Source organism: Belonocnema kinseyi, chromosome 1 (genome assembly GCF_010883055.1).
Source record: "Belonocnema kinseyi isolate 2016_QV_RU_SX_M_011 chromosome 1, B_treatae_v1, whole genome shotgun sequence".
Lineage (NCBI taxonomy): Eukaryota > Metazoa > Arthropoda > Insecta > Hymenoptera > Cynipidae > Belonocnema > Belonocnema kinseyi.
The window spans coordinates 92,503,247-92,522,603 of NC_046657.1; the positions used below are offsets into that span (position 1 = coordinate 92,503,247).

General features: G+C 33.5%; 1 protein-coding gene across 8 annotated transcripts in view; it reads right to left on the reverse strand.

Moving 5' to 3' along the window:
• The window catches only part of LOC117173009 (probable multidrug resistance-associated protein lethal(2)03659), a 75,119-nt gene that overhangs the window by 45,724 nt on the left and 10,038 nt on the right, over positions 1 to 19,357 (reverse strand). For all 8 annotated transcript variants that reach the window (XR_004467095.1, XM_033361356.1, XM_033361364.1 and 5 more), the window contains exons 2-8: positions 17,205 to 17,373; positions 4,236 to 4,487; positions 3,866 to 4,121; positions 2,496 to 2,670; positions 2,198 to 2,354; positions 1,914 to 2,116; positions 595 to 714 (exon numbers count right to left, since the gene is read on the reverse strand). Coding sequence is in view for 7 of the 8 variants with exons in the window: in XM_033361356.1 (XP_033217247.1) it covers positions 595 to 714; positions 1,914 to 2,116; positions 2,198 to 2,354; positions 2,496 to 2,670; positions 3,866 to 4,121; positions 4,236 to 4,487; positions 17,205 to 17,278 (1,237 nt within the window). In the remaining variant the exon portion in view is untranslated. The remainder of the gene's footprint in view (positions 1 to 594; positions 715 to 1,913; positions 2,117 to 2,197; positions 2,355 to 2,495; positions 2,671 to 3,865; positions 4,122 to 4,235; positions 4,488 to 17,204; positions 17,374 to 19,357) is intronic.

Sequence of the window (19,357 nt, forward strand, 5' to 3'; positions counted from 1 at the left end):
ACAATACGCCAATTAGCACAAATGGTAAGTTCCGACAGTGCCTACAAGTGTGGCTACTGGCCGCTAGATGGCAATACCGGTTTCATATGTATACACCTGGTATATAGATTTTAATCCTCAAAATCTGTCTGCAAATTCTAAGCTTCAACGGCAACTATTCTTCATGATTTTGAAGTTATTTCATTTAACGTTTTACTTATCTTCAAGTCTAGGTAATTCCGACACCAAATGTAATGATTATTTTTGTCAATGATGCAAAGAATTTAGTTTTCATAAGCTCAACAACTTTTAAAAAGTTAGCAACAGTTTTATAAATATATATTTATACAAAATGATCGCAAACGACGCAAGTGGAGGTTATTTGACTCGGGGTTTTTATATACTTTACCTGTTTCGGATAATTTGGACAGAAATTTATAATCCACCGTCAATATAAACTTGGTGCACTGATGTCAAATGGAAAAACCTAGTCAGTAACATTAGTTATGGAGATTATTTTGCCATGCAAGTATGCTTGAAAATAGTCTTCATGGCAAATGTCACTTACTAGGGTTTTCCATTGAACAACAGTACATTAAGATGAACGTTAATTACCAGTATCCTTGACATTTAGAAAAGAAAATTCTTTCCGTGTCTGACGTTTTATTTCTTTATACAACATGAATTCTTCTATACGTCGAATGGTCACTAAGGTTTTGGCTAAAAACTGAATACCTGCATAAACAAACAAAAATTCCAAATTAATTTGTTATCTTTACCAGCCTGAAAAAAGCGTACACTTAGAAAAAATATCATCTAGAGTCAAAAAGAAGATTTCAGAGGCAAGCAAAATATACATAAATACAGAGCGAAAAACGAAAGTTACTAATTAGTTATTATAGACATTTTAAGAAAATCTCAATATTTTTTTAACCAAATTTATTAAAAAATGCTATTAATACAAAATAAAATATTGCACTCACGTTTGCAGTGCCTACCCGGTGTGAAGGCTTGCTTTAAAAAGTATTGAAACTTTTCATTCATCCAGTGGTAACGTGAGAAATAATAAATACTTCAGAATCCCGTTTTTGTCCTCCCGTTTTGAATCTCGACAGTAGTTGACGTTATGAAGCAAGCAGAAATAGAACAATTTAAATCCCTTTTAATTTAGAAAATTTCGCTACTTGTATTTACTGTTTTTCGAATATTAATGAACTAAAATACTTTTTTAAAACATAGCATCGGTCATTTTATGTCAGGATAAATTTTCACACAGAAGGTTCCGGTGAAAAATAATTTTTGAATTTTTTATTATGATTTTATATTTTTGTAATTTATAATATTTGAATAAAGCGAACATTTTAAGATAAAGAGATGTATTCTTGTATACAATCACACTTCATTTTGCAAATTTCATGCTTTCGGAACGCGTTTTAATGCTTCAAACGAACATTGTGCTTTTAATTTATTAAAGGTTACGTCTGGCAGCTTCTCCGAACGGCTTGAAAAGGGATTGGTATCTTATTATTTTCGCAGCCTAATGAGGATTAAAAAAACGAAGGGCAGAAACGGCATTCTTAGGAATTCGAAATTTGTTTACCTTTTAATGCAAGGCTTCTTAACCCGTAAGTATAAAATTTAATAAATTAACTGTGATTCCAAAACAAACTTTTTATCCCAAACTTGGATAAAACTTTGCAGCCAGTGACGCAACTATAGTTAAATTCGTCAATGTGGTTGTAATGGTTAATGTAGTAAAGATATCAACTATGTATCTTAATCCATTTTCAGAAACAAATTATGTCAAGAGATTACTGTGTATCAAAAGAGTCGTGTGTCAATTTAATTATATATTAATGAAGATATGACCTTATGGTTTCCAGTGTGCTTTTTCTTAATGTACTGTATAAGCATATTTTAAAAGAGCAACTTACAATAGCAGAAAGAGATATTGAAGGAATATTTCAATTCGTTATAATACGCCGTTACCATATACACACTAGATGCTGCTATGCCATTTCCAAACATGATATACGAAAATATAGTAGCGAATATACAGAGACGAGGAATGTAAGTTTCGAAAGTTAAAGTTATCGCATCCACAAAGCAACTCTGTTTAATTGTGCTAATCTCCTTTCTAAAGGATTTAGGTTACAAATAATATGTTTATTATTTAGGAAGTATAATCTATATTAAGATTGTGGTTTCAAATACTCACGCTCTAGCTTTGTCTACGAGTGCAGAAAATGGCCTCTCCCAAGCATACATTTTAATTACTTGCACTCCGTTTATGATTTCGTTCATTAAACGAAGCCTTTCGTCTGTTCTGTTGGAAGCCCTCATTGTCAAAGAAACTATCCATTTACTAATGATACCTGAATTATCACTAAAAATCTTTAGTATAATCTTATGCAATTATAATTAAAAATTTTATATTTAACAAAGTTCATCTGTGAATTATAATTTTGACAGGTTTATGGACGAAATAAATCTAATTTTAGCAAAGTTCTGCTCACCTTGAAAGGGCATAGTCAGTACAAGCACAGCCATTCCTATCAAAGCAGACCAACCAACTTCCTGGTACATTATGTATGTCATTATGATTATTTGAATAGGTGCAATCCAAATATAATTTAAACCAAATAGAGCATAGTCAAATCTGCTTACATCGTTACTCAACATATTAACAATCTGTAAAATGTTTTATTTTCATATTCTCTCTACTGTATGTACTTCTCCAAAACTCGTATGATTAACATTACAATCAAGTACTTAAATAAGCTAGTAAGAATAAAAATACTAAACGTTGAGCGAGAGCATATTTATCGCGAATTTGTCACGAATAAGCTTAATTCAGAAATCCCAAAAGCACAAAAGACCACGCTTTTAGAAAAAATTACTAGTGTATTAGTTGAAGTTTTGTACAACTACCGTAACTGAATAAATTTTAAATCAAAAGTAGTCGAATTTTCAATAAAAATAGTTGAAATATCAACCAAGAATAGTTGAATTTCCAACCAAAAAATATGAATTTTGAACCACAATAAATAAAAACTAGTTTGGTTGTCCTCATATTTCTAACAGAACATGTACTTGTATTAATCATTTAAACTTACTAAATCTTAAAAACTTCATTTCGGACAAATTTTTATTGTACAACTGAATCAACTGAGCCTTTTTACACTTATTAATTTTCCTGAAAACTGTACAAGGTTCTTATTAACATAATAGCTTTGTTTCGATTTTTTTAAAATGTCGGAGTGACTTTATGAGAATTATTAAAGGCATATACCAGACGTAATGACAGCCCATTCTTTTCGATCAAAATAAAGATTCCTATTCGTGTGAATCCGAACTAATTCCAGGTAGAGCCAAGGATACATATCCGACTGAATTCTGAACTAATGCGAGGTCGGTGGAAAGGCTTAAGAAAATTATTTAACTGATTGAAAGGTGGTTTGCGATTGAGAAGAATTAAGAGTTTGTTTCGAATTTGTTGCATGCAATTGGATTCACAAGGATTCATTTGAGTTGGGCATATGGATTAAAAGGGATTTAAAGGTTTCGGACAGAACTTGATATTGGTGCACGGATTGATAGGGGCTGAAAACATGCTTCCGTTTCACTTGGATTGATTCCAAATTTTAAAATAGTTCAGATTACTTTATAAAGAATTTCTACATGAAACTTTTGCTAGGGAAAAGAACGACGAATGTCCGGCTGGTGCAGATGATTCATTGGAATTACACATTTATAAGTAAGTTGATAAAAAAAATGGGCTAGCGTCATGCCTATATGGTATATACTTTTAAAAAGCCAGAATAGAAACTGCAAGAAGGTTACACTAAGAAAACACGACGACAATAAATAAGTATTACTTTTTCACCTGGCCAACCGTAGTTTTTGTCTCTAAGGATGTCTTCGAAATCTTTAAAATTTTCCTAAAAATCAACGAAGAGCAAGCGATTCTGAATTTCATTCCCATATGCACCATAGCGTGTACACAAGGATGCATGAGGAAAGTAAAAATTGTGAGACTCATAACAAGAATACTCGCCCATAAATAGGCTTCGTTCTTCGACATTTGTTCAGTGCCGCTAAAGTATTTGATTACTTTTGAAAGTACAATAGGCTGTGGTAATCTGCCAAGTTTTAATTGAAACTATTATTTAAAATCGGTTTTATTTGATTGGAAATTGTGAGTTTATAAGAACTAATTTGGTATATAAATGTAATAAATAATAAATTTTGTATACTTTATTATAATCTCCAAGAACCCCTGAGCCAATCCAATCATCATAATACGTCCTTTGAAACATTTTATGAGTGCTCTTATTAAACTTGGTTTATTTGATGACTTTTTATTTTTGCATTTAATTTCTTCTTCCTGCCACAAACTGTATAATTTTTCGCCCAGGAAAGAACTAGAATGTGATTTCAGAGGCTCGTAAAGATCCGATTCTTCCAATTCTCTTCGATATCCCAGTCGAAATATTTTTATCATCCATCTGTACAAATAGAACTTAGCCATACACTTCAGTAGACTAACAGATAATATGTTTGGTTAAATTACTTAATAGAAGTCTTTATTTTGAACAGAAGCATTGGAGTTCGACAGCTGCATAGAGTTTGACCTTCTTAGAGACCTACATTGGGTTAATTACTCTTTAAATAAAGTCGAAGTTCATAATACTTCTCTAATCCTCTAAGTCAAAATGACCAAATCACTTAAGACTGATGGCTAAAATTGGCAGAATTGATGAAAATATTAAACCCTCAGGAGTTAAATAAAGAGCAAAACCGCATTCTTGAATGCTCAAGCGATTATACTTTCCAATTTCTTTTAACTTGTGACAAATTATGAACTAAGACTGTTTTAAAACTCACAATCACGACCGCAGATCAGAACTCTGTAAATAACTTTCAATAGCGATTCCCTCATGAGCATGGAACAGAAATTCAAGAAACAGTTTCCAGATGCCTCGATTGTAATGCCTTTAAAATAATCCGAACCTTCATACATTTCGCCCCTTCCTAAAATTACAGATATTTTAGACTAATTAGGTGGGACTAAATATTTCAATATTCTTGATCTTGCACCGGTTTCCATTTGATTCCTGTGGACCCCGATGATAATCAGAAAATAGCCTTTACAACGCCTTCCGGCTTTTTTTATTTCGCTCGCACGACATTCGGTTAAAAAATTACCCTACTACGTTCCAAAGACTGATGGATTGAGTCCTCTGCGGTTTACAAGGCGTAGAACTATTTGCCTACATGGACGACATCGTCATATACGCAGCTTCACTCACAGAGCATGATCTGCCCAAGTAAAAATGCATAATAGGTTATCAATAGAAACCGTTAAACCCCAAATTGGATGTAGATGGCTTTCTAGGTGGCCTTAAGTGGTTCTTAAGAGCCTTTTTATTTGAATTTGATTTCTCATGGCTTGTGTTCAGCACTTGAACGGCTACTGGGATTGAAATTAACTTGGATTTTCTTTTCTAATAGGCTCTATTAGGCACTGGTGTGCTTTTAAAACATGACTGGGAATATGAACAATTACAAGGTGCTTCTCTATGTCGCTCTATGAGGTTTTTAACGGTGAAGTGATATTCAATTCATTGAACTAAAATTCGAAGATCTGCATTTCAAGTGGCCCTGAAGGGAATCCGTTAGGTTTTGCTTTTCACGAATGACACAAGGGCAAAACTATTGTTCTAACGGGTACTATTAGGAATTTGAATGGCTAATCTAAATTTAATTAATTAGGTTGAAACTCAAGATAATACTTTTAAAGTGGATCTACGAGTTACCTATTAGGTACTGCTTTCTCACGAATGGCATGAGTTTAAAACTGCTGTTCTAAAATATTCTATTAGGATTCATGATGGCAAATCAGGATTGAATTAATCAAGTTCAATCTCAAAATAATGGCTTCAAAGTGGTTCTAGGAGGCACCTATAAGGTTTCGCATTCTCGCGAATAGCACATGTATAAAATTGCTTCTCTAAGAGGTTCTGTTAGGAATTTACATGGGACCTTGGATTTAAATTAATCAGATATTAAGACACAAAATAATGCTTTCAAAATGGCTCTACGAGACACCTATTAGGAACTGCTTTCTCACGAATGGATGAGTTTAAAACTGCTGTTTTAAAAGATTTTATCAGGATTTATAATGGCAAATTGGGATTAAATTTAACAAGTTTAAGCTCAGAATAATGGTTTCAAAGTGGCTCTATGAGGCATCTATTATGTTCTGCTTTCTCGCGAATAGGAAAAGTACAAAAATGATCTCTAAGAGGTTCTGTTAGGAATTTTCATGGGAACTTGAATTTAAATTAATCGGATATGAAAACTCAAAATAATGCTTTTAAAATGGCTGTACGAGGCACCTATTAGTTGCTGCTTTTTCACAAATGGCACAAGTTTAAAACTGCTGTTCTAAAACGTTCTATTAGGATTCATGATGGTCGATCAGGATTGAATTAATCAACTTTATTCTCAAAATAATGGCTTCAAAGTGGCTCTAGAAGGCACCTATAAGGTTCCACTTTCTCGCGAATAGCACATGTACAAAATTGCTTCTCTAAGAGGTTCTGTTAGAATTTTGCATGGGAACTTGGATTTAGTTAATCGGATAATAAAATTCAAAATAAGGCTTTCAGAGTGGTCCCACGAGGTATATATTAGGTACTGCTTTCTCATGAATAGAAACCCTAGTACAAAATTTGGGTTATCAAGAGAAAATGTTTAAAAACATATAGAATGGAGAAAGGTTTCTATATGGTCTTAAGTGGTTCTTCAGAGTCTTTTTATTTTAATTTGGTTTTTAAAGGCATGTATTCGGCACTTAAACGGCTGCTTTGACAAAAATTAACTTGAAAAGAATGTTTTGATGGGTTCTATTATGCACTGATATTCTTTTACAACATGACTGGGCATATTACGAAGTACAAAATGTTTCTCTATGTGGTTCTGTCAGGTCTTAATGATGAAGAGGAATTCAATTTATCGAACTTAAATTCAAAGTTCTGCATTGAAAGTTGCCCTAGATCAATTTATTAGGTTCTGCTTTTTTACGAATTGCACAAGTTCAAGACAGCTTGTCTAAAAGTTTTTATTAGGAATTTGAATGGCAAATCATGTTTTATGAAACATGATTTTTTTTTGTTCAGCAATCGGACCGGATACAAAACACTTTAAATTCTAATAAGGTACAATTAGAAAGTTCACAATTACCTAATAGAAACTACATAGAACCAGGAATAAACCCCACTTTCGAAAGTAATAGGACCTGATAGAAACCATATCATATTAGGTACTATTTGGATTCTAATAGGCATCTTTGGGGCACAACCACACTAGATCCTAATAAGAGCAAATTAGAAAGCTCACAATTACCAAATACGAACCGCATAGGAACCGAATTCAAATCCGATTAGGTTCCACATAGGCTCCACTTAGAAACCAATAGCTAATAGTTACGAGTGCTGAATACAGAAACATTAAATCATAATAAGATCCAATTCGAAATTTCACAATCACCTGATAGAACACCAGATGGAACCAGGAACAAAGCTCACTTTCGAAAGTAATAGGACCTTATAAAGCCATATCCTATTAGATTTCTATTTTGATTCTATTAGGCATGTTTACTAGGGTTATTTTTTTATTAGGTAGTTTAAAAACTGTTACCCTGATGCTTCACCTAGAAAAATATCAATTTTTGCGAAAAGAAATCACGTACTTGGTGCACATTATTGCAGAGGGAAACGTATCATCGCACAAAGAAAATATTCAAGTAGTGAAGGGCCAAAGGAAGGACCCTCAACCAAAGAAGACAAAAAACGTGAAGCAGTTTGTGGGTCATTTGAAACTGGGGTCAAGCACAACAAACCGCCTTTGATTAGCTTTGCAAGATGCTTTGCAGCGAACTGTTACGCCAATATCATGACTTTTTGCGCCCTTTCGATGTTACTACTATCTAGAATGGTAAAAAATAAGGGACTGTTCAAATTATAATGTGCGACTAAAAATACGCAAAGCCTTACCATAATAAGAATATGGCCATTTTTTTGTTTTACATTAGAGTCATTTTTCAGCTATCGATAAGGTTTTTTTAGATTCTTGTCAAAATAATGTTAAAGTGATAAAGCTGTAATTCCACTCTAAGAGTTCATCTGTGACGTATGTGGAGGCCACTAATTCGCTCTTCGTTCCTGTTATTATTACGCGTATCTAGCTAGAGACCCACACCTTAAAACTTTATTACCTCAGACCTGCTCGTCTTACCCTCTCTATTCGACCTCTCCTCACGTGCCTGACTGAGCGAGAGCGCTGTGACAAGCCTTGCCAGTGGGATCCCCTTGGTCCTAATGAGGCATAAAATGACAAACATAAAAAGTTTAAAGTTTTTCAATAAGCAAATTGAAAATATTATATTCGGAATCCATGTTTTTGCAATTCCAACGACATGTAACTTGCAATCAAAATATTAAGATGATAATAAGTTATGGTAGATTTTAGTTTATGTTTTGACCCTGGCTAGAAAATTCCATAATGCTACCTAGCCAGGGTCAAAACATAAACTAAAATCTGCCATAACTTATTCTAATCTTAATATTTTGATTGCAAGTTACATATCGTTGGAATCGCAAAACAACATGGATTCCAAATATAATATTTTTAATTTGCTGATTGCAAAACTATAACTATAACCGCTGGCAAGGCTCGACATAGCGCTATCGCTCAGTAAGGGACGTGAGGAGAAGTCGAGTGGAGAGTGTAAGACGAGCAAGTAGGCCGGTTTATTGCACTCGTCATAAAAGCTTCACCTGTTAACCTATGGGCGAACTTAAGTAAAATTATCAGGTTTTCCCTATTTTCAAACCTTTGTTTATTGTTGTAAATCTTTGACGATTCTAGTTGCTCTTTTAACAAAAGCGTATGATAAATCTGCAAATATTGCAATTTTGGTAGAATTCTCCTTGTTGTAAAATTATTACATAATATTTCTGGGCTATGAAAATTTTAATTTGAAAAAGTAGTTTTATTTTCACGTATTAAACACCATAAGAAGACAAAATTCTTGTAGGGAACTGAAAAGTGACTCTACAGAAAAACAAAGAATGGGAATATTTTTATTTTGCCCAGGCTATACAAATTTCTTGTTGCCCATGAAAGTGTAAACTAACTATGCTTTTTAGAGCCATATTAAGCATGGAGGTAATCAGAAAATACCTCCCAGTAGTTTACGCGTCACACATCCTATGTGAGGCCAAAATTAATTACTCTACGACGCAAAAGGAATTACTAGCGATTTTGTTTGTCGCAAAACACTACCGATTATATCTTGACGGGTATACTTTCCCGATTAGAAGAGAAGAACGAAGAAAAATTCAGAATCCGAATTCCCATCAATACGCGAATTTTCCTACATAGAAACTTTCACCAAAGAGTAGAAAATAAGCTAAATCTATTCTCTTTAATCGACTTAAAAAATGTAATGGAAGAGTATTGAGAGGAAATAAAAAATAAAAGTCTGGGAAATTAATAATAGAAAGAAAGAAAATAATGTCACTTTGAAAATGCAAAACCTAGTCCTTTTAATCAATTCAAAAAACGTTCAGTTGTAAATATAAAATGATTACGTTAATAGAAATAATTTGTTGTATTGTCAAAGAAAATTTTTATCATTCTGTTTAAAGATAGATTAATTTTGTTTACCTTACACAACATTATGAAATGAATTTATTATTATTTATTATATTATTTAATTTATAATTTCTTTAAAAATATAGAATATTATAACTAAAATTACTCTACCGTTATGGCAGACAAAAAATGAAAAAGAATTTAAAATGTGGAAAATTTGCTCGCCTGCATGGAATACAATACAAGTCTTAATCGTTAAGGAAATATAAAAGAATTGGGTTCGAAGATAAACCTATTCTTTCGTTGTACACTTTAGCCGATGGAAAATTACCACATTCAGAAAAATTAAACAATGCTCATTCTTTCGTTTAAATCTGAAAATATTAATTTTTCTCTATTCTTCTCTTCTTACCGTGTTCACTTTAATCGCCGATCATCAATCATTTATCTGGCATCATAACCTGAAAGGTCCCGTTTCAAGATAAGCACGTTGATGTTTTCAACTCAGTGAGTATAAGTTCGACATAAAATATCAACGTAATCGAGTCATGACCGTAGGATATAATTCCATCTTGATCCCACCTAACGATGTAAAATCTAGCCTATTTAAGAAATCTACAATCGAACACGTATTCCCTCTTACTGCGCATGGAAAGTAAAACTCCGAACCATAGGGACGAACATATTTTCTCAAATACCGATAGCGAGGCTGAATCCGAAAATGATGATACAATTGAGATTGATTGTAGTGATAGTATAGCAAAGGTGAGTATAAAGGTTACTCTACTCTATTAGGGGATCAAATTCTGTAAGTCCTTAGGCCCTTACCAAAATATATGATATATCACAGAAAAGCGATATGAAATACGACAGCCGAAATGACGTGCCCTAATCGGCCATAATTTATAATAATATCGTGCACACGTCATGCACGTCGCACGCGTCATGTGACCAATAATATTGTATGAGTAAATTGAGTTCTTTAAAAATATATTAAAAATAAAAAAAATAAACGAAAACAAATATCTTTTTCGTAATGATCACATTTTTATTCAAGGTAAAAATGCAGCGTACATTTGATCCTCATTTTCAATCCACGTGTGCAATTCACATTCATCCCAATTCAGCAGACCTAGAACTCACAGGGATATAAATGTGGGTACGAATTAAACTTGTTGCTGGTATACGGATTCAAATAGATTGCACATTGACTTCTAATCGGTTTGATTTGTATTTTTTAAATACCTTCGATTGTATGATTCCTGTGTATTTTTAAATTGACACATGGCGTTACATAACATAAAACTATAAAGGAATAAATATTGCGCATGCCAGAGATATCCGCATTCGGACACCACTGTGACTAATTCAGTCGAACTTTAATTTGAAGCACATTTTATTTATTTGAAAGGCATGTGTCAATTGTCCGACTCCTGCCTTACTGGTATTTTTCCGATCATACCGGTTTCACGCGAAAGGAGATATCTAGCTAAAAATTTGTAATATTCAGATCAACTGTACGGCTTACCTCGTTTGTGTATCGTTTATGCATGTACACTGCATTTTTACCTTGTAAATAAGGGAAAATAGCCGTTGCAGTGTATGTATCGGGCGTAACGTTTGATGTATCGGACGTAAGGTGTTCTGTAACGTGCATAAAGTGTTATGTAGCGGGCGTAAAAATTCATGTCAGCCCGGCGGTTGAGTGCGCATGATCAAACGTCGCTGGGCTGGAAGCGGCCACAGTACGCTTCTTTACGTGCATGTAATGGTCTGTTTTCAAAGGGTGTCGGACAAAATTAGTATATTGTACTAAATACAGCATACTTTTTGACCTACCCTCCTTGAAAACAAGCATGTGAAGCTAATTAAGGATATTTAGTCTCCTTGATAATTTTAAATTACAAGTGAAAGGAAGAAATAGCGTACTTAGCAGAAGGGACACTGTAGGGTACAGCGATGTAATTTTTTTAAAGATAAATATAATTTTTTCTATCGAGCGTAAACTTTCATGTCACGGGCGTAAAGTTTCATGTAGCGGACGTAAAGTTTCATAAGGCGGGCATAAAGATTCATGTCGGCCCGGCGGCGGAGAGCGCATGTGCGAAGGTCGCATATGGGCTGTAAGCGCCCACATCACGCTGGCTTCACGTGCATGGAATGACGCGTTTTCAAGGGGTCTAATGATTAGCCTATCCGACACCGAATCCAGAATAATTAAAAGATTAAACTTCGCGGTATAAAGTTTTGAAATTCCTTTCTACGTGCTAGAACTAAACCAGATCCAATATATAGTTGGGAAATCCGTAAAAAAATGTTTTGACGAAAGTAAATTTACAATAACATCTGAAAAGGGTGTTCTATTGAATCAACTTTTTAATATTGGGGGGCGGGGGAGATGCACGATATAGATGTTACGCTCCTGGTGGTATTTTTATAAAGTACGTGATTATATACGGGCGAATTTAAATATATATGTGCGTATTTTATTTAGGTAGAAAATCTAATCCTATTTATTAAGACGTGCATTGTTGGGAGCAGGGCCGCAGCCAACCATAGGGCCCCACGGCCCCCCTCCCCCGAAATTTCGCGAATCCTAACATTTTCCTATAGATGTGAAAAAACTAAGTTTTGCCCCCCCCCCCAGAACCAAATTTCTGGTTACGATCCTGGTTGGGAGGATACTATATGAGCACATGCACAGTTGAGAGTATCACATCTGTGCATTATAACCGTGGGTAGTGTACCATCTTTCTGTCACCCATACGCACTCACAGTTGCTTTCAGTACATTGGTGTAGGGATAATAGATTTATTCCTAGTATCATCCCCCGCTTAAAACCGCATATAATCATTTTGAATCTGACTCAGAAAAAAGCGAATATCTACTAAACTAGAACCCAACCATAACCCAGTGGGCACAAAATTTGGCGACGTCTTTACGACATCGTTATCATAACTTTACAACAACTTTACGACATCCTATGTCCATGTTGTTAAGTCGTCTTTACGATATTGTAAATATGTCGTATGATCTGACGATGTCTTTACGATATCGCAAGGCAACGAAACAACATGGACATAGAATGTCGTAACGTTGTCGTAAAGGTATCGTAGCGATGTCGTAAAGACGTCGCCGAATTTTATGCCCACTGGGAAGGACCCTTTTCATACAGATGATGGCGACACATATAGGATTCAATTTAACGTCTTGCTTCATTTCCCAAGGTCAAACACATAGAATTTTACGTTGGTATATCCTTACAGGATTCCATATAGGATCCTATATAGATTCCTTTATAAAATTATAGGTACCTGTTTAAGCATTTTCAGTAAACACCACAATTCAAGTGAGAATTTATAGGAATTGTCTTGCTTCCAAATCTGAAATACTGAAAATTTCACTAATAGAGTTACTGATCGAACGGCTTACTTCAAAATTGTGATTTTTCATCTTTTTACTAGTGAGCACGTGATCATGACGAAGCACAGATGCGTAATGACATACACTCTTGCAGTTCGCATGATTTTGTGATAACGCGCGCGTTAACAAGAACAATGTGTTGATCCTGGCGAAAGTTTCGGATTGAAATTCATTCTGAACCAATCCGAAATGTTCCGAATCATTTCCAAATTTGTATCTAAACCAAACAGTTTTATTCCGATATAATCCGAAGAAAGTTTTCAATCCTTTTTAATACTATTTATTCCGTCCGTCAAATCCAGATTCAATCCAAATGAATCCGAAGCTTTCATTTCAACTTTGTTTAACTCATGACCCCGACTCGAATAAATTTGACCTAAATCCGAAAAGGCTTTTATATCCATGCTTTCAATATAAATGAATCTCAACACCCCAGCGGGCACGAAATTTAAACACGTTTTTAGAACGTCGTAAAGACGTTTTTAGGACGTGAAGTTTAAAAGACGTTTTCAAAAAGTTCAAGAAACGTTCTAAATCAGGTCAAAAAACGTCCAAAAAACGTGCAATATTCCAAATACATCCCAAAAACGTGTTTGGAACATTGTATGTTTTCACAACGTTATTTGGCGTGACTAAGGACGTTTACAGGACGTTATAAAAACGTCTTGGGACATTCGTACCCTCTGCGACACTTTTTATCCGTCCGTCTAACCGAACTAATCGGAAACCACTGTGAACTCATAAATCAGGAAAAATATTGTAATCCTCCTGAATCATTTTTAGTCCGTTCATCTTTTCAAAGTTCAGTTCAAATTAATCCGGCATGTACTCATGTGAACAAATCTTCATTCTTTTTCAATCGAAAGTCCAATGCGAATGAATCCGATACCATTCTAAACGACTTCCAATCCTTTCCAATCTGTGGCCAAAAATAACTTCAGTCTGAAATAATCCCAAAATCTAATTCGAAAATACTTTTGAATCCGTGTTCTCAATCCGTCGATTCTAGAGATTTTCAATCCTTTATATCAAGTGCCCCCAATCTGACTGAATCTGAAATCAATCCAAAGATCCCTTTCAATTCTTTTTAATCCGTGCCCCGATTTTTAATTAATCTGAAGTCAATTTCAACGACTTTCAATCCTTTACAATCCAAAGCCCCAATCCGAATGAATCCGAAAGTATACAACGATTATATCGCGATTATATATTATTATATCATTATTATTATATTATTATATATTATATTATTATATATTATATCACGATTCAAACCTTTTCAATCCATGTCCCCTTTTCGAATGAATCCGAACCCATGTTTCCACCCTCCTCATTCAAAATGAATCACAAATTTATGTTATCTTATAGGTTTAAATCCATCGCAGTACAAATTCTGTCTTGATGCAAAGAAAGTTGTGGATCTTTGGAAGAAAAAATGTTCCCTTTTATGTTTAGGATAAATTTTCGGAATACGATGAAAATCATATGGAACAGGAATGTACTAAAATGTTCTGGGAATTCTTACATTATAAAATAAAATATAGTCAAAATCGGTATGCTAAAAGAAAACATTTGTACACTTTATATTGTATATATTTACATAAATGAATTACTATGAAGTTATTTATTAATAATGCTAAAATACAGTTTTCATAACTGTACAGAAACAAGTTTTCAATCACTTTTTTTGTCTTAAGCATTAAATAACAAATGTTACATAAAGAAAAGTTGTGACTAGTCACTTAACAATAAAATATCGATTTAAAAAAATGCAACTACACATAAAACCATACTAATAACTTTCATTTCCGGACCCCCCCTCCCCAAACATGACCCTAAAATTAAAAAAAACTACATTTGACGTATTATTGTTACTTTTTAGCAATTGTCGTCGTCTTTTTCATACAAATAATTACTAATGAAGAATTTGAATATTTACCATAACTTTTTAAACAATTGGCAATTGTCTAAACAATTGTAAATTGTTTAAACAACTATTTATTCGCAATAAATAGAAAAAATAATTGTATTTTCTGATGGAAATGTAATTGTTTGCCATTGTTTGGAGTAGTACATTTCTCAAAAACATGAATTTATTATTTAAATAATTATTTATTGTCTATTTTAAAATTGATGAAAATTGAGCCAGAGATATCGACTTTCTTTTTGAATTGGTATTTTATGCTACGTTTTGTTGAATAATTACATAATTTTGATACATTTCTTTTAATGTTTAATAAATTTCTTTTTGTTTAAGCAAACTTTATTTGCTCAAGCAGTTTTTTATCGTTCAATAAAAAAATACAATACATACAATTATGTTTCTGACTGTATAGTGTATAAAAAAATAAATGTACCACTTTTTAATTGTCTAAACAAATGTAATTTCATTAAATAATAACTTTTCCCAAAATACTTTTAAAATCGTGATGAATTGTATGTCTTCCATTTTATTTCATTTTTTAGGTATCGAAAAATAACTGTTTGAGCAAATGAAACATATTTTAACAAATAGAAATTTGTTAAACATTCGAAGAAATGTATCAAAATCATGTAATTATTCAACAATAAGAAGCCTAGGATATCAATTTAAAAAAGTGGACATCTCCGGCGCAACTTTTAGAAATTTTGAAAATAAACAATAATTAATTATTTAAATAATTACATATAGTTTTCGTAAAGTTTAAATACTCTAAACAATGACAAAATATTGCATTTCAAGCAGTAAATACGATAATTTTTTACATTTTTGGAGAATAAATAATTGTTTAAATAATTTACATTTGCTTAAACAATAAAAACTTGTTTAAAAAGTCATGGTTAATATTCAAATTGTCCATTAGTTATTATTTGTATGAAAAAGATGACGGAAATTGCTAAAAAGTAACAATAATAAGTAAAAATGTAGTTTTTTCTTTTTGGGTCATATTTGGGCGCTGCGGGGAGGCTGGGGATGGGTTGGAAATAAGAGTTATTAGTATGGTTTTATTTCGTAGACACTCCTCTTAAATCCCCAATAAAACTTGGCACGTTTCAATAAAAATCCTGGAACATAAGTTCAATTTTTCGAAAATTCCAAAATTCCCCATGTTAATTAAATGGCATTTTGAAGTACCCGGTGGCCCTCTAGAGTGAAAAAAATTTTGCAATGCATTTTTGGACCATCCTAGTATACACTACCCAGGGGGCACAAGCGTTAAAGAACATCTTCAGAACGACTTAAAAATGTCATAAGTCAGTCCATATATCGTTCTATAAACATACAATGTTCCAGAGACGTTTTAAAGACGTATTTCGAACATAAAACGTTTTTAGAACATTTTTTGGTCTGACTTAGGACAGCTTTTAAAACGTTCAAATGGCGTGTTTTGACTTGTACGTCCAAGAAACGTTTTTAGGACGTTCTAATTACGTTCGAAAATGTTGTTCCCACTGGGTACTTCATTGAACAAAATCCTTCACTTTGGATTCAAATCCTTCCTTCGACCTCCGATTAAGTGAGATTCATGCGGACTAGAACCTTGCTTTGACCTTGGATAAAATCTTATTGAAATTTAGGCAGATAAAAATCTTGGTTTGACTTCGGAACAGATCAGATTTAGTCGGATAGAAATCTTCATTTGATTTCGGATTTGTTCGAATTTCAGTTTGGACTCATTTCGATTGAAATCTTTGGTCGGACTTAGGATTAGTTCGTAATTAAACTGTTCGGTTCGAATTAAAGTTCTGGAATGAAATTGATTTAAAAAAATTAAAATTTTTATTGGAAGCTTTCACTATGGAAGCTGTTTTTACAATTTGCCTCTAGTTTCTTAATTATTAGTGTCTTAATTCGTCATATATCAAACTAGAAAGTTCTTTAGAACTGTAATGATGTAGTTGTAAAGAACCTGAACATCGTGTTCGTTTTGAGGTAATACAACATCTATTTTATGCATACCTTTGAAACCACCATGTGCTAAATGGAATTTCACTAAATAAATTGTATTTTTCAATAACTCATGGTGACCGAGTTTTCGAAAATTCAATCAGAGAAATTTCACAATTAAATAGTTATATTTCACTATTTCAGATTTAGAGATGAACTCAACTTTATTTGTAAACGCAGAGCAGAGTCTGCCTTTCAGGTTTTAACTTACACAAAACTAATTCTAGAAAAGAAATTTGCATTTTTATAGGGATTTTTGCTTCTTTTCTTTGTAGTTTCCTCCATTGTGATTTACGATCAATATTTTATCTGTTATACAAAAAAATGTGTTTTCTTCAAATGTTTATCCACCTTGTTATGATTTGAGACTTCTTCAGTTCCTAAAAATAAGAATAGTAAAATTTTATGTTTATACACACAATTAGGACAATGAGGTGAATTCGAAGGAATTTTCGATACTGTCCCTTTAGTTGGACTTTTTGCGATTGAAAGGGAGTTAAGTTAATTTTCTGATACAAGAAGAACCCACGCCCTGTGGAATTTTGTTACGATGCATATTAATAGATCATTGTCAAAATAGTAAAATGTTAAAATAATTAGATGCGCTTTTCAACCATTCAGGAGAAAAAACCATCTTTCAACTGGCCGAATAGCTCAGGTGGTAGCGCTGTATTTTGGCTTGATTTAAATATATATATATATATAGTAGTGAATTGAAATCTAAAAAAATTGGAATAAAAAAAATCTTAAAAAGTGCAGCCAGCAAGAATGGAAACCATATCTTCGGGTTAGAAATCCAGGGAGCTAAAGCTTCATCTATTCGGCCCATTGAGGAAGACGAGCGTGATGTTCAATGTACAGAAAAATGACGATCTTCAAAAGTAGGTCAATTCGGTGTTGTTTTGAGTTGCAACCAAAAGAAAACACCAGAGACAGAGAGTGCTCGCGTTTCGCAATCTATAATGTATTTACTTTGGGCTACGTGTTCAGTCTTTGTTACATCCCCCACATTTTTTCATAGGACTTTTGAATATAAGGACAACTGAAATATAGTTATTGTGAACTCTCTTTTGCTAAATCTTCTTCGGCTTTAACGAATACATTCTCATTACGCGTGTCATGTCATTTTTCACGAATAAAACAAAAACTTTGCGTATTATCAAAAAATGAATCGTAAGATATTTGGAGCTCTTTTTCGAATGAACAACTTTTGTCGAAAAATTGCATTTTTTATTTTTAATGTTGTTTTTTAAGAATAAAACAAAAACTGCACGTCAAATTAAAAAGTGATGCAGAACAAATTTTCAGATCTTTTGTGGATGCATAATTTTTGTCTATTTAGATATATTTTGTATCTTGCATAGTTTGGCCACAACACGAAATTGTTTATTTTTTACTATGTTTTGTGGCGTCAAAAATTGAATTTTTGAATTTGCAACTAAATAAAAAAAGTTATTTTGATATTTTTTGTATGGTTTCCAAAAAGCAACGTTTTTCTTCATCTGCCGCACATAGAATTTTTAAATAACAAAAAAGTTATCTCAACAATTTGCAAAATTCTCTTGCTTTTTGAATTTTGATCTAAAAATAGCAGGATAACAAAATCGTCCCTTCTTTTTATACCAACGACAATGTGAACGACAACAATGACAACGATAATGACAAAGAGAGCTTAGTGATATTGAAAGATTAGTGAAAGGTAATCGAAGATTACACAGAAAGCGATCATCAATACATCACTTTCCAGATAAGTGCAGGAAACCGTACTCAACAGAAAACGGTACGCAGGGTGCGGAAATGTAATGCATTGAAGCATTGAAGCATTAAAGGTATATTTGCGCAAAGCAGCCCACAGCTGCTTTTGAAGATGTTTAACAGCTGTTTGAAGGAAGGTTTGTTTCCAAAACAAGGAAAAAGCATTGTCTGGTCTCATCAGCAAGGGGAAAGGAGATCTAAATTCCCCGTCAGCATACAGACCACTATGTATGCTCGAAACTGTTGGTAAGTTACTAGTGAAACTGCTAAAGCCCTTCTTTCAGGCAGCTGTGCAAGCAGCAGATCTGTCAGAGAACCAGTACGGGTTTAGGAAGGGGTTACGGTGGATGTAGTGCAGGAGGTAGCGAGAGCTGCGTAAGCAGAACATTAAACATGCTGCTACACCCACAAGATCATCCTACAATCACTCTAGACGTTAAAATGCATTTAACTCACCTAGGGGGTATTCCTCAACTGCCCCAACTCAAAAAGTCATGTTTTTCGATTGTCTCTAAATTCTGGCAATATGTTCACCTACCCAACAGTAGTTAATCCACAAACTTATAGACCAGGATTACCAACCCTCCCCAAGTGAGGGGGGGGGGGGGG